This window comes from Populus nigra, chromosome 16 (assembly GCF_951802175.1).
Source record: "Populus nigra chromosome 16, ddPopNigr1.1, whole genome shotgun sequence".
Lineage (NCBI taxonomy): Eukaryota > Viridiplantae > Streptophyta > Magnoliopsida > Malpighiales > Salicaceae > Populus > Populus nigra.
The window spans coordinates 697,767-711,176 of NC_084867.1; the positions used below are offsets into that span (position 1 = coordinate 697,767).

The 13,410-nt window shown below is 33.5% G+C and overlaps 2 protein-coding genes across 4 annotated transcripts; both read right to left on the bottom strand.

Annotated features, from left to right (window-relative positions):
• Positions 1-1,325: 1,325 nt before the first annotated feature.
• Positions 1,326-6,451, bottom strand: LOC133675847 (RNA-binding KH domain-containing protein RCF3-like). The gene is made up of 8 exons (XM_062097364.1): positions 5,441-6,451; positions 4,155-4,625; positions 3,620-3,868; positions 2,812-3,066; positions 2,191-2,273; positions 1,960-2,068; positions 1,742-1,868; positions 1,326-1,624 (listed from the first exon to the last, which is right to left on the bottom strand). Exons 1-8 carry the CDS (start codon positions 6,179-6,181, stop codon positions 1,605-1,607), a joined length of 2,055 nt encoding a protein of 684 aa, XP_061953348.1. The 5' UTR covers positions 6,182-6,451; the 3' UTR covers positions 1,326-1,604.
• A 752-nt stretch (positions 6,452-7,203) lies between these two features.
• LOC133675206 (F-box/LRR-repeat protein 25-like) lies at positions 7,204-10,856 on the bottom strand. Of its 3 annotated transcripts, XR_009835373.1 has the most exons (4): positions 9,741-10,856; positions 9,468-9,626; positions 7,726-7,973; positions 7,204-7,615 (listed from the first exon to the last, which is right to left on the bottom strand). XR_009835373.1 is itself a non-coding variant. In XM_062096506.1 (3 exons), the coding sequence occupies exons 1-3, from the start codon at positions 10,638-10,640 to the stop codon at positions 7,538-7,540; spliced, it is 1,137 nt and encodes a 378-aa protein (XP_061952490.1). In that variant the 5' UTR covers positions 10,641-10,856; the 3' UTR covers positions 7,204-7,537. The 3 variants fall into 3 exon arrangements, 2 of the variants coding, with proteins under 2 accessions (XP_061952490.1, XP_061952491.1); XM_062096506.1 differs by lacking the exon at positions 7,726-7,973; XM_062096507.1 differs by lacking the exon at positions 7,726-7,973 and having other exon boundaries at positions 7,204-7,725; positions 9,741-10,855.
• Positions 10,857-13,410: the final 2,554 nt, after the last annotated feature.

Below are 13,410 nucleotides of genomic sequence, written 5' to 3' on the forward strand. Positions count from 1 at the left end.
TCTATGTAAACCCACTTAATTTTTTTTCTCCTTTAATTTTATTCAATCGCTTTTCTATGCGTGTTTTGTTTTTTTTTTAATTTTATTAAATAAAACATGTGTTCCAAGAAATAATGTTATTGAATACAATCAAGTTTATAAACCATGCTTCAAGATCAAATATCTATAGCCACTTTTATCTCTCAACTTTTTAATTTAGTCTTTGGTTAAAATCACCTATATTTTACTTAATTCTCACATAAAATTTAATTATTATTTTTTTGAAAATGTGCAACTTTGTATAATATTGTCTTTGGTTAAAATCACCTATATTTTACTTGATTCTCACATAAAATTTAATTATTATTTTTTAAAAAATATACAACTTTGTATAATATTTTTTTTCTTTGATTTTATTATATCGCTTTCATGTTTGTATATGTTTATGTTATTGTTTGATTAAATAAAAAGATTTATTTTAAGAAATAAAGTTATTAAATACAATTAGATACATGACCCATATTACAAAATCAAATATCTTAATATATATCTATCTTTTCTTTTTATTATTATTATTATTATTATTATTATTTTGCATAGATAATTCTTGATTTATTTATTTAGTTTCACTATAAACTTTTCTATTTCTGACTTGGAATATTTTTTTGTGGCCAAAAGCATGTTCAAAAAACATGTATATTTATTTATTTATTTTGCTGAAAAATAAAATTATTCAACCTAACCTATATCATAGAGCATGGCTCAAATAGCTAGAGGCTATTTAAAATTGCATTTGAAAAGGTATTTTTTAAAAAAATTAAATATTTTTTTTATTTTGAGATTATTTTAATATGCTTATTCAATTTATTTTATTTTATTGGTAAAAATTGTTATCAAGGGAGCTTGCACAATAGCTGCTTCCCTTCAGACGAAACTGAAAATGAAACAGGGTCCGCGATATACAAAGAAAATAAGTTGTTTTCAAGCTCCCAGGTAAACAAAGACGATGAGTTGTTTTCCTTGCGCACACGCATCAAATGAAATTGATTTTTTACTCAGATGAATCTTAAGAACACACCTGCATTGAAAAGAATAAATTTCTATTGACACTGACCTCAAAAATGGAACTCCTTCTTGACTACCGATCCAGGTACTAACTCTTTTACGAGTTCAATACTTCAAATTGTTAGATAAAAGCTATAACTGGGTTCAGGCTATATGATTACGAGAGCTATAGTCCCTGGAAAAGAAATATTACGACTACTTCTTACAAAAACTCCCATCCACCATCGATGGAATACGAAGCAATTGGGCAAATTCGAAAATTTAAACCCAGCTGATGACAATTGATGCAAAGGAAATACATTAAGATACAAAACAATAACAGAGAAACTGCAATTCATACAGGAAAATTGTGGCGTTGCAGAAAAAACAATGAGCTCAAACAAGTTACATTTACACAGCGAAATTCTTGCTCCCGAAATTTGTGATTTAAAACAGATACCAAATCAATTACATACAAATAAGGGACAGAATGGATTCTCTAGGTATTATACCTGGACATCAGGAATTCTTCCCATTTGAAGCCAGCTACAAGTCTGAGTTCGTTGGCTTCAGTGACTAGCCTAAGGTCCATCTTCTTGTACTGAAATGAAGAAAAAGGACCGAGTTTTTCAATTGAATTTATAAGATCAAGAGATGAGTAAGCATGTCCAAATGCACACAGACATGTAGAAAATACAAAAGATAGAGAGGGACTTACTGCTTAAAATAAAGCCTTGAAGCAAGCTCTGTGCTCTCTCTGCCTGCTCCGGGGTTCCAGATATTTGTATGATCTTTTCTGTCACATCCGGTCTATCTTCAACAAGGGTTACGTTGGCTCCAGATAACTGTACCCATAATGAAGAGGGCAGCTAAAAATACTATAAACTTAAGGTAAGTAAATAAATCGATGGAAACTTGCTGCAAGAGTAGGCTCACCTCACTAATCTGTGCAAGCTTGTTTTTTGATTTCGTAATGAGCTTGGGGACTGCAGGCTCTGGTATGACAACTTCAAGTATACTCCTAGTGACAAGTGTTACAGGGATTCTAACAGGAAAATAAGATGCATGTTACAAAGTGGATATCAGATGTTGCTCTTGAGATATGCCTACTGTATTGCAAGAAAGAACGTACTGCCTAACATGGTAAAGTATAGTTGAATTGACTACCTATTCATTGTAGGAGGAGGCAAATCTTCATGGTGTTCGCTTTCATTCTGCTTCACTGTTTCAGAACTAGATCCTCTAGCATCCTATAAAATCAAGGGTTACTCACCTTTTAGAAATCTCAAATAAAAAGAACTATAATTACAGATTTCTTGAACTCAATCCCGGCTCCTTCATTAATTTAAACATTGCTCCACGATGGACACTCACCCAAAATCTAATGATAGATTTCTTTTCCTCAATGTTGTTCTTTTTAGAAAGACCAAAAGCTATATCATGCAATTGATAGATTATATGAATTGCATCCAACAAAAATGGTTTAAAGTCCATTAGAAAAAAAGCATAAAACCAGCAGGAACTGCACAAGGAAGCTATTTGCTACAAAACTTATAAGGGCACTCCAAGTAGGCAGCAAACAGAACAGAAATGCTTTGAATTTACCTTTGGAAGATAAGCTAAAAAAAAATTAAGTTCTAATTCAACTTTGTCTGAGCCTTAATTTAAAAGTCTTATTTGCTGAACATTATCAAAAATGTGAACGAAGATTAAATTTGGTTAGATGTTTATCCAATTTCTTCAATAGCAGATGGGTACTCAGATATACAGAAAGCAAAAAAAATGAACCTTCGATGGCTGTGTTGTTGAAGCAGATTGCACATTCTGATAGGTTGCAGGAGGATCACCACCACTGTGACCTTCACGAGCTGGAGTTGGGTTATTTGAAGAAGCTGCCTGCAATCCTCCAGCAGTCCCAGCAGGGCCTGGTGCGGACACGGTTGGTGGCAGGTCTTTCTGGAAGACATCCTTGTATAAGTAACTACGAAGTCTTGACGTAACTTCAACAAGAGCATCACGAGCTGCCTTTACTTCCCCTTGAATCTGTAGAGAACATCAAACACCACTTGGAAACTATAGAAGTCTTATTCACAAGGCTCTCATTTGATCTCATGGGAACCCAGATTTCAACACTTCATTTATCTTTCATCACACGCATGGCAACTGACAAATGATACTTTAAGATCATCCTCGAGTTACGAAGTACACACCACAAGCACAGGGAAGAAGTATCCATATGGAGGCTGCCTCACATTTGTTCACTTCTGACCCACAGGCATTAAGAACAGTCAGCTAGAAAATGAATTCATAAGGAAACTGTCCTGCACTTATGCACCAAACAGGATAGTTTGGAACTCTCATCTATCAAAACTTAACTGTGCCAGTTACGACAATTCTCCGTCACAAAACTAGCCCATAGTGAACCAGAAAGTTATTTTCACTCATCCAAATGTCTTAAGTGACGTTAAACATCATGCATCATATAAGTCTATGTTTCATTAGTGTTTATTCATTATGTTGTCTTAAGTGAGATTTAGCATCAAGCATATACAAGTCTTTGTTTCAATGGTGTTTATCATACGGTCGCTTGACAAACCTGTACAAGCTCATCAGTCCCTGATAGATATGTCGGAAGCATTTCCTTTGGCAGGATCTCTATCGTTGCACCAGTTAAACTTTCCATCTCGGATAAGGAGCCATCTCTTCCCTCTAAACAGCCAATCTCACTAGATGGGACAAGTAACCTGGTTGTTATTATGTTGTCTTTATCTGCAACAAGATCAACAATGCGTGTTTGAATGTGCAGCAAAGCTTCTTGAGCAGGAAACAACTCATCATCAGGACCCTGAGCATAGATGTAAACCAATAGATATGTTAGAACCTTTGAAATTGAAGAGATGGGTGACAATGCAGAGCTCAGGAAAAAAAATGAAAATATACCGAAATATAATAGAATATAAAACTCAAATTAAAGGGTAGGGTAAATACATAACCGATAGACCAAGAAGCAAAGTGGTAAAGCATAACTGGAAGGAATAGAACACCACTTAAAAAGACAAGCATAGCTTTATAAGCAGAATAGACACTTGAGCACACTCTATACTAAATAGAAACAAGGAGATGGTGAGTACCTCTTCAGAGCAGATGGTGATTATCTGTTCATCAGACCCAGACACGGGATCAGCAACCTTAACGTCCACACCTATTTCATTTTGAAGCAAGTCCACTAAGCCATCAGATTCTCCAACAACTCTATTAACTTTGTCAATTGGACAAAGAATTCGAAACACAAGGTCCTCAACATAAAAGGGCTGTGCACTGTCAGTGTTGGGATCTGCCCCAGCGTCAACAGGAAAACCAGGTGCTCGTGAGGAATAGTTATTGTTTCTATAGTTGGGGCCAGATAATCGTGATCCAAAAGAGGGCGGTCCATCCATTGATGAACGACGAGTATTCATGTGAGGAACATAATCGTCATCCAAAAACCGTTCTGGTGACTGTACTCGTCCATGAAAATGACTGCGGTCACGATGCTGACTCTCCCTCAATCTTGATGAAATAATAGCGACAGCATTTTTCACAGCATTGACATCACCTATAACCTGCCAGGAAAGTGCAATGCATGAGGCACTGAACATGATGATTCAAATAGAACCATTTTATTCTGGCTTTACATTTGCTTCAAGAGAGGAAAAAGACCAGTAGCTTCATGCAATTCCAAAACCCTCCATTGGCAAAGAAATCTCAAACTAGTACCTTCCTGACATAACATCACATTATGCATTTTACAACAAATTCAATCATATCAAGGCACAGCAGAGGAACCAATATACAAAGCGTGCAGTCATGAATTTAACTTCCATTAACAATAATTCACATCCTGAAACTCTTATTGAAAGTAACTCAACTATCTGGTTCTCTAATCAAAAAATTAAAGACACCAAACACATTAGAGAGCAAAACCAGCCGCAATTCCCTCAAGTTAAATAAATGACAGCTCTTACTCATCATCTTCCATTCATTGATCTCTTTTCAGGTTTTAAATGGATCAAGCCAAATATCCAAACAACATTGCAGTAATAAATTCTTTAAAATCCTATAAATTTCATAATGTCAGAATCATCCTATAATCATTCAATGAAAACCCAAGATACTCTTAGGCCTCAATAATAAGTCAATGCTCAATACTCAAGTATAACGTTGCATAACTCCCAAACATTGCATTAAACCCATTGCATTTAAAATTGAATTAGTCATTTATAAATCAATCCAATAACTCCCCTGATATGGTCAGTTCAAGCTTCAGTTTCAGTCTCACCAACATCAAGCTCCATCCAACATTTTGTTCAAAAAAAAGTTCCAGGCAGCAGTAATAGTCAGTCATAAGCACAACACAAGAGCTGGGGAAACATAAAACCTGAACAATCTCCTCAGACACGGAAACACATCTTGGCAAGGTATGATCTCTAGGCAAAATCCTAATCTGGGTCTTTGTTTCCATCCTCATCTGCTCAATAATCTTCCCTCCTTTCCCTAACAAACACCCCACATGCATTCTTGACACAACCAATCTGGTAGCCACTCTATTCCCTCCTCTCCCCACATACTCGTCCTCCTCAAACCCACCAGCACCACTACTCACCACACCATACTGCAAATCATTCTCAAGAATCCTATCATGAATCAAGAAAAGCGCCTCTTGCGCTGGCGAAAACGAAGGCATTCTCCCTTCTGGGTCTCTCCTACGCGTATCTGAAATCTCAATTATCCTCTCCTCATCACCAGGAATCAACTCATGAACATTAATCCACGCTCCCGTGTGTTGCCTTATGGACTTGATTATGCTCCCCGACTTACCAATCACACCCCCTGCTTTCATATCATGACATAAAATTCTGTAACTCGTTGTCACCATTAATGGCGATGATGGGTCTTGCTGCTGCTGCTGCGGTTGCTGCTGCTGTTGGGTTCTTGAAAACCTGTTGTTGTTGTTGAACATGTTATTGCCTCCTTGTCCACGTTGACGGTAATAATTGTTGTTGTTGTTGTATCTGGGTTTGGTCCTAACCATGTTGTTGTTGTTGTTGTTGTTGAGGTTGTCATTGTCATAATCTTGATGGTCATAGTAGTAGTTCCTCTTGGATCTAGATCTCTCCATGTTCTTGGAAACCCAACAAAATGCAAAGGTTATACACTCAAGATCTGTCTCTCTAGTTCTTGATTTGTCAAAATGTTCAAAGTCTGATTCTTTCTTGCAATCTGCTTGCTAGGACTTGGTCCTTTAAGTCTTTGCCTGCTTGATTGCCCTGTGTGAGTCTTGGAGAACCCTAGTGGTAGGAGGAGGAATGGGAGAATCTTAAAAGGAGAAAGGAAGAGAGAGAGAGAGAGAGTGTGTGTGAGAGTCATACATTAGTGATAAGTTAGCTTGACTAAAAGTAAATAATAATTACTTCTTTTTTATATACTTTACTCTCTCATGGTGATCCAATCTTAAATTTCAATGGTACAAAAATAAATATAAACTATATTCTAGTTCCTATTTACTTTTTAAAGTTTTTAGGTGTTTAGAAAAGAGCTTAGAAAAATAAAAAAAATATATAATTTTATATTCAAATATAATATTCCTTCATTCAAAAAACTATAAAAGTATTTTTTTTCCATTTATAGTAAGTTTGAAAAAATATATTTTAGAGGTTTTTTTATGGTTTTTCCTTTTAAGTTTTTTACTTTTTTAGAAAATCAATAAAAGACATGAACAATATAATTTTCTTTCTTTTATATAGAACTTTTTGGCAATATAAAAGATTAAAATTATTATTTTTATATATAGCTAGTGCTTTATATTTAATTTTTATTATAAATTTAATATAAAAACTTTCATTTCTTAGTTAACAATATAACTTTTTTATGATCATTTCACTTAGATTAAATAAAATTAAGAGTTTATAATTAGATTATCATAAATATAAAATATTAAAATTAATATTATAAATTATAGTTTTGATTTTTTATAAAAAAAATAGTTATAATTTTCATATATTGAAAAAATTGGTCTTCATTCATTCTCAACAAACGAGGTCACTTATTTCTAGGGGCAGTGTACTATGGCCTACCATTTTTGTCCGGTAGTCTCTCTCTCTCTCTCTCTCTAATCGACAATCTCTTTGGGTAACCATTCAGTTCTTCATCTTAATCACAGCATTAAATTCATTTTTCATTGAAATTTACAATAGAATCCAAAAGGAGGATTTTTGCAATTACTACTATCTACTCTAGCAACATTTTAAAGCTCTGGAAAGATCAGAGAGTATAACCTGCACAATCGTTGCAGCATTGACTTCACAAATGTCCTCTAGCAAGAGGTTCTGAATGAAGGAAATTGATTGTGTATATACTTGGAAAAAAAGAAGACAAAAAGCATAGATTGGTGACTAAACTTGAAGTTTTCTTTCTTAAGCGATTGTGCACAACTTAGTTTCTCCTACATTCCTTTTCAGCCTTTCTGGGAGTGTTGTTATGAAGATGAAGCGGACTTTCCATGCACTTGCTTGCTGAGACAAGACAAAATATTCACAATGTATGGACGCCTTTGCTGCAATAAGAAAGGTAAACAAAAGGAAAGGGAAGTTTGGTATGAATTAATCCATCACCGCCAAAATCTACTCCTATGAAATATGCAACTGCTAATCATCAGGTTGGCACCTGCAAGAAGATGAAGAGGTGATGCATTAGACTAAATCTTCAGCCAGTGCCTCACAACATTGTCAAGACAATATGAACTGGATAACAGAAAGCAAAAAAGGGTATTAAGACTAAATAGATATGCACATATAAAAGCAAATAATAGATTTCGATGCTCCAAATAGATAGGGGAGTCAGCATTGGAGGGAGGGAGAGAAGGAAAAAGAAAGGTCCACCAACAGTTTGCATGTTCCGATCAGCTCAATAACCTGACAGAGAGGGGAAGAATCTATGAACACCAAATCAAAGTCTTTGGAGTACCTAAGACAATAAAATGCTGGGGTATTTGTAATGTCAATTTGAAAGTAGGTAACAAGGTTCCGTTCCTAATTCTATTTAAAAAGGTTGACTGAATGGAGAATGACATGGAAGCAGGTCAATATCAAGCAGGGAATGGATCCATATATTATTCCCTTAACTCATTATGTTTTACACAGTGCAATTAAAACACTTTGAAAGCATCTACTGATGCCAACTCCTATCATGACCCCTAAATGAGCAGGGATTGATGCCAAAACTTGGTCACCTACCTAGGACTTATGGCTTAACAAGCATAGACAAAACGAGTGTTGAAATTCATTACGGATATTTGGAAACCAACATATTTAAGAATCTCCATGGAAAATTAAATCTGACCAGACAATGCAATCCAAACAAAAGTGAAGGTAAATTGAAAAGCAGAGCTCATATACAGGTGAACTGATATAAGCTTATCCAAAACAGGTAAATACACACACCCACAACCAACAGAGAAAAAGGACTTCCCCAAAATAAAAGGTGATGCATAACTAAATTTTTTATATGTACTTCCCAAATTGTCAGGACAAATGAACTGAATAACAGAAAAGCAAATAAAAGGGTACCAAGACTAGATTGATATGCACATTTAAAAGAAAATGCCAGATTTTGACAATCTGAATGAACAAGGAAGTCAAAATTAAAGAAAGGTATGCCATTATTTGAGATAACTCGTGAGAGAATGAAAGAATTAACTTGCACCAAATCAAAGTCAATGGAATACCTATGACAGTATAATGCTAAGCCATTTGTATTGTCTATCAGGTAGTAGCTAAAGATGTTTTGTTCCCGAATCTAGTCTAAAAATGTTTACTCGAAGGAGGCAGGTCAATGTAAAGCAAGGAATGCATCCATGTTATTGTTTCCTTAAACTCATTAAAGGTACACAGTACAGATAAAACACTTGAGAGCATAGAGCCATGCCAACCCCTGTCACAAACCCTAAATGGGTTTAGATTGATCCCAACACTCGATCACCTACCTAGACTTAACAAGCATAGACAAATCACGTACAAAATCCAATTTCAATTATATTCTATTAATTGGCAAGATCAAAACAAAATAGGATAGTGTACAAAACTTGTCAAATTTCTTTGCATTTAGAAGCATCAACCAGATATGGTTAAACATTGACCATCAATTCTTCAAAAATGAGGAAGAAAAATAAAGGCTGGAATTGCAAGTTTCACAAAAGCATGTCAATAATGTTGATCCACATCATCCCTCTACCTTAGGACAGTAAGCACACAACAAAACAGTGCATTTAACATAGCTAATCACATCCTGGTTAAGAACAGATGGATTTCCAAGTTGACGTGGAAATTACACCATCAATTGTGCTCATACCCCTTATACTTGTGATGTAATGTATATGTAAAAAGAAAAAAGAAATGAAACGTAATTACCTCTAGATGTAGTTCCTGCCCAATAGTGCCAGCGAGTAAGTAGTTTGTCACATGAGCAGGTACCTTGAATGATTCACGATTACATTGCACATCTACTTTCTTCAATCTTTTAAAGGGAGAAGGTTGTTGTTCTAGCAATCCATCAACCAAATCAAGAACCTAGCAAAAAGGCCAGGACACCAAAACTCATTCAACGTAAGATAAATAAAACAGCAGCTGCTAAACTTCTTTTTTACTACTTCATCACCAGCAGTAAAGATTACAGAAAAATACCTGAATGGTTTCGCAATATAACTTGACAGATTGTGCATTCCCAAAGCCTTCAAACATACTCATCAAGAACAGACTGGCCCTTCTTTTGTCATGATCAGTAGCCTCATCAGTACCATGTTGCCAAACATGGACCTCAACATAATCAAGAGATGGAAAATGAAGCCCACAGAAATCCACTGGTTTGGAGAATTTGTACACAAAAGACAACAGATTCGGCGCAAAAATCTCAACCTCACAACCATCTTGTAACCCTCGATCACCATAGCCGAACCCTTGAATTTCTAAGCTAACCAGCTGAAACCCAGTAATTTTCAACCTTTTCAAAGATGGAAACCGACAATAACGGAGGCATAACCTCCTCAAATTCCGACAACTAGCAAAAGGGTCACCAAAATCATTCTCAGAATAACAAAACCAACACACATACAAGTCCAACGAGGTCAGATTAACAAAACCGAAACCAAAAGATGTCAGCAAATCACCAAACTTACATCGAGATAAGAAAAGGGTCTTCAAGGAACCACATGCTGGTAAAGAAACAGGTTGGACATCATCAGAAACAAACCGAAAATCCTCAACCTGATGAGCCACTGCGTAATTTATCAAACCCTCCATTGATGAGAGACGAATGGGCAAATGGGCAAACATGTCAAGTCTCCGAACGTTGCTATCTTCCCGTTTGGACATAACTCTTCGGAGAAACTTAGGAAACGTTTGTTCTGTAAAACCTTTGCTGTTGAAATTCAGGTCTGGAACAGAAGCCCACAAGTTTTTCCATCTTTTGGACAAGACAGAAGTTCGGATCGCTTGATTAATCTCGAGGAAACAAAGGATTTCGTGAATTATGTAGTCTGGTAGATCGCTCAATCTGTCTTGTAATCCAGCTTCTCTGTCTTCCATCTTTATGAAAACCTAAGACCCCGATAACCAGAGGACGCGGTGGAGGATCAGTGATACCCGACCCAGTCTAGGAACGCAGAGAAGAAAACAACGGCGGTGAGCCGGACTGAGAAGGGATTGGTGGTTGTAGATATGATCCACGAACCCGACCCGCATGGAATGACAGGTGGAGGAGGCGGCAACTTCTTTAGTGATCTGTCGGTTGGTTGGAGTGAAATCTGAAGATGCTGACTAATGGGCCGTTTTATAGGCCCAGTATTTTATATTTTAGAATTATTGAAGAGAGCCCAGAACCGATTGTTTACTTGAAGGTGATTAGAATTATAACTAGTTTGTAGTTTACACAAATACGCTATGGCGTGCGTCAGATAGAAAAACATTGACGGTAATAAAAATATTAAGACTGTAAATATTGTTATTAAATTTGAATTCGCAACCAAGTCTTGAAAAGTCTCGATTTAATTTCGTGTGTAATTTAGGATTAAAATTATTTTTTATAGAAATTAGTTTTATATATTGATTGTTTTAAAGATAATCCGTCCATCAAAAAAAAATTGAGAATTAAATTAATAAAAAATAAATGAAATTGACAAAAAAAAACTTTTTCATCTAAATTTTTACCTAACCCAAATTTAAAATTAAATCATCTAAGAATTATCTAAACATGATTAAGGTAACTTAACTGTCCAAAAACAACCCGACTAATCAATAATAGAAATCAATAGCAAAATTAAGAAAAAAATTATAAAAATTATAAAATATCAACTCGACTGATTTCCTTCTCAAGGTTTGAAATTAAATTAGATAAATGTAAACTAGTTAACTTTGTTGGTTAAAAGGCAATCTAAATTATTGTTTAAAAATATTTAATGATGAAATTAAAAGGAAAAAAAACTAAAAAAAAAAAAGTAAAAAGAGCTCAAAGGGAAGGGGGAAAAAATAAAAGTGAAGCTCCATGAGCTTTTCCTAGACTTTTACATGTACTAGGTGATGCTTTTAAATCAAACTAGAAACTTTCAAATATATTTATTTCTTGTGCATTTAAATTTAGATTTCGTAACTTAAGCAATTAGTTTGTAATTGTGTTACTTGTATTTTAAAAAATAATTAATTGTTCCTTTGTTTTAATTTTTTCTTGTGGATTAAAAATTTGTATATTTTTTTGTTTGGTTTTGTTATATAAAATGTTACGTGTTAAACATTTATTATAAGAAATTAAACATTTATATTTTAATAATTTCATTTACAATATTACACTAACATGCAAAATCATAATTCTCATTAAGAAAATGCAAAATCATAGTTAATTAAAGAATTCACCGCCTCAAAATATAAAAATAAAAATGATCGTGGACTAGTTCATAAATTAAGAACCTTAGGCTAAAAAACCCACTATCACAATCATGAATGCATTAAGTATTAATTTAAAAGGCATGTATTTTTCATTATGTAAGGCTTTATTTTTTATCTTTTCATATATTATTATAGATGTGCTGTGTAAAATTTTATATTTTTTTAATTTGATCTTTAAATTTTATTTGTAGTTATTTATTGTTAATTGAAGATGAATTGATTTTGATTTTTTATAAAAATATAAGATTAAAAGAAAAGAAACCGAAATGAAAAATGCACCAAACGAAGGTGGCATGTCATAAATTTTGTAAAATATGCATCTTGATTCTTGAACTTAATCATGCAAATTATATAATTTTAGTATCTTAATATTTTTCTAATTTAATTTTGACACAAAAAGTTTATTTTGTTATTTTTTTTAATCTCTGCTTGAGAAAGGAGACAGAGGTCTCCAAATCTCGATGGTGGAAAGAGAAAAATGATGTTGACACTGATCTAGGTTACCAAACGGATGATATTTATGTCAAATGGTTTCATTTGATGAGAGAAGCTCATGTTATATGTTTTTTTTTCTTACCTTTAAAGTTATTGAAAAAACAAATATGAGCTCGAGTTAATTTTTTGATTCGGGTTGATTTTGATTTTTGAGATAGTTTCTTGAGGTTTTTTAGGCTATAATTAAGTTTATTAGGTTCGTATAGTATTTTATAGGTGTTTTTTGTCAAAATAAGTTGAAAAATAAATTTTTGAGTATAAAAAATTTAAACCATGATTTTTTGGCTATCACAATAATTGAAATCTAGACAAATCAGATGACGCGTTTGATTTTTTTTTTAAAAAAATTGAGGTAAACATTGCAAAAAATGAAAATTAAGAGCCCAATTATGTGGGATTTGATAAGATGAGCCAGGTGGGTTGCCTTGACTTACTAAGTCCAACAATACCTTATTTTTTTTCTTTTTTCTATTAAAAAAATCTAACGATTCATTTTTATGGTTTTTTCTCTAAATATTTTTAATTTATATTTAAATTAGTATTCGGTCTCTCTTTTATTTTATTTGGAGAATCTATTTTAAATGATGATTATTTTTTTAGTTATGCATTTAAATTTAAAGAGTTTTTCCAATTCATTTATATATTTTTTTTTATCTTTTGTATGAATGAAATTTATTTTTGAAAAAAATAATATTTTTAGAAATTTATCTTTTTAATTTGATTTTGAAAAAAATTATTTTATTCAATCAATTTAATTTGTATCTCTATTCTTATTATCATTTACTTAAATAAAAAAATTATTTAATAAATTTTTTTAGCAAATACAGCCGAGTAAGTATCATGTTTTTCAAGATTAAATATCTTAATTTATATATATCTCTTGATTTTTCAAGTTATATTTTTAAGTATCGCCAACAACTTT

Bases quoted from the DNA above. Each gene is read 5' to 3' on its own strand.
- LOC133675847 (XM_062097364.1), bottom strand. From the start codon at position 6,181: ATGGAGAGATCTAGATCCAAGAGGAACTACTACTATGACCATCAAGAT. The intron at 4,626-5,440 runs GTTTTATGTTTC...CTTTCCTGGCAG, and splicing joins TGTCTGAGGAGATTGTTCAG to GTTATAGGTGATGTCAATGC. The intron at 3,067-3,619 runs GTTTGTCAAGCG...TGTTCTCTACAG, and splicing joins GGACTGATGAGCTTGTACAG to ATTCAAGGGGAAGTAAAGGC.
- LOC133675206 (XM_062096506.1), bottom strand. From the start codon at position 10,640: ATGGAAGACAGAGAAGCTGGATTACAAGACAGATTGAGCGATCTACCA. The intron at 9,627-9,740 runs GTATTTTTCTGT...CCTTTTTGCTAG, and splicing joins TATATTGCGAAACCATTCAG to GTTCTTGATTTGGTTGATGG. The intron at 7,616-9,467 runs GTAATTACGTTT...TTCTTATTGCAG, and splicing joins GGCAGGAACTACATCTAGAG to CAAAGGCGTCCATACATTGT.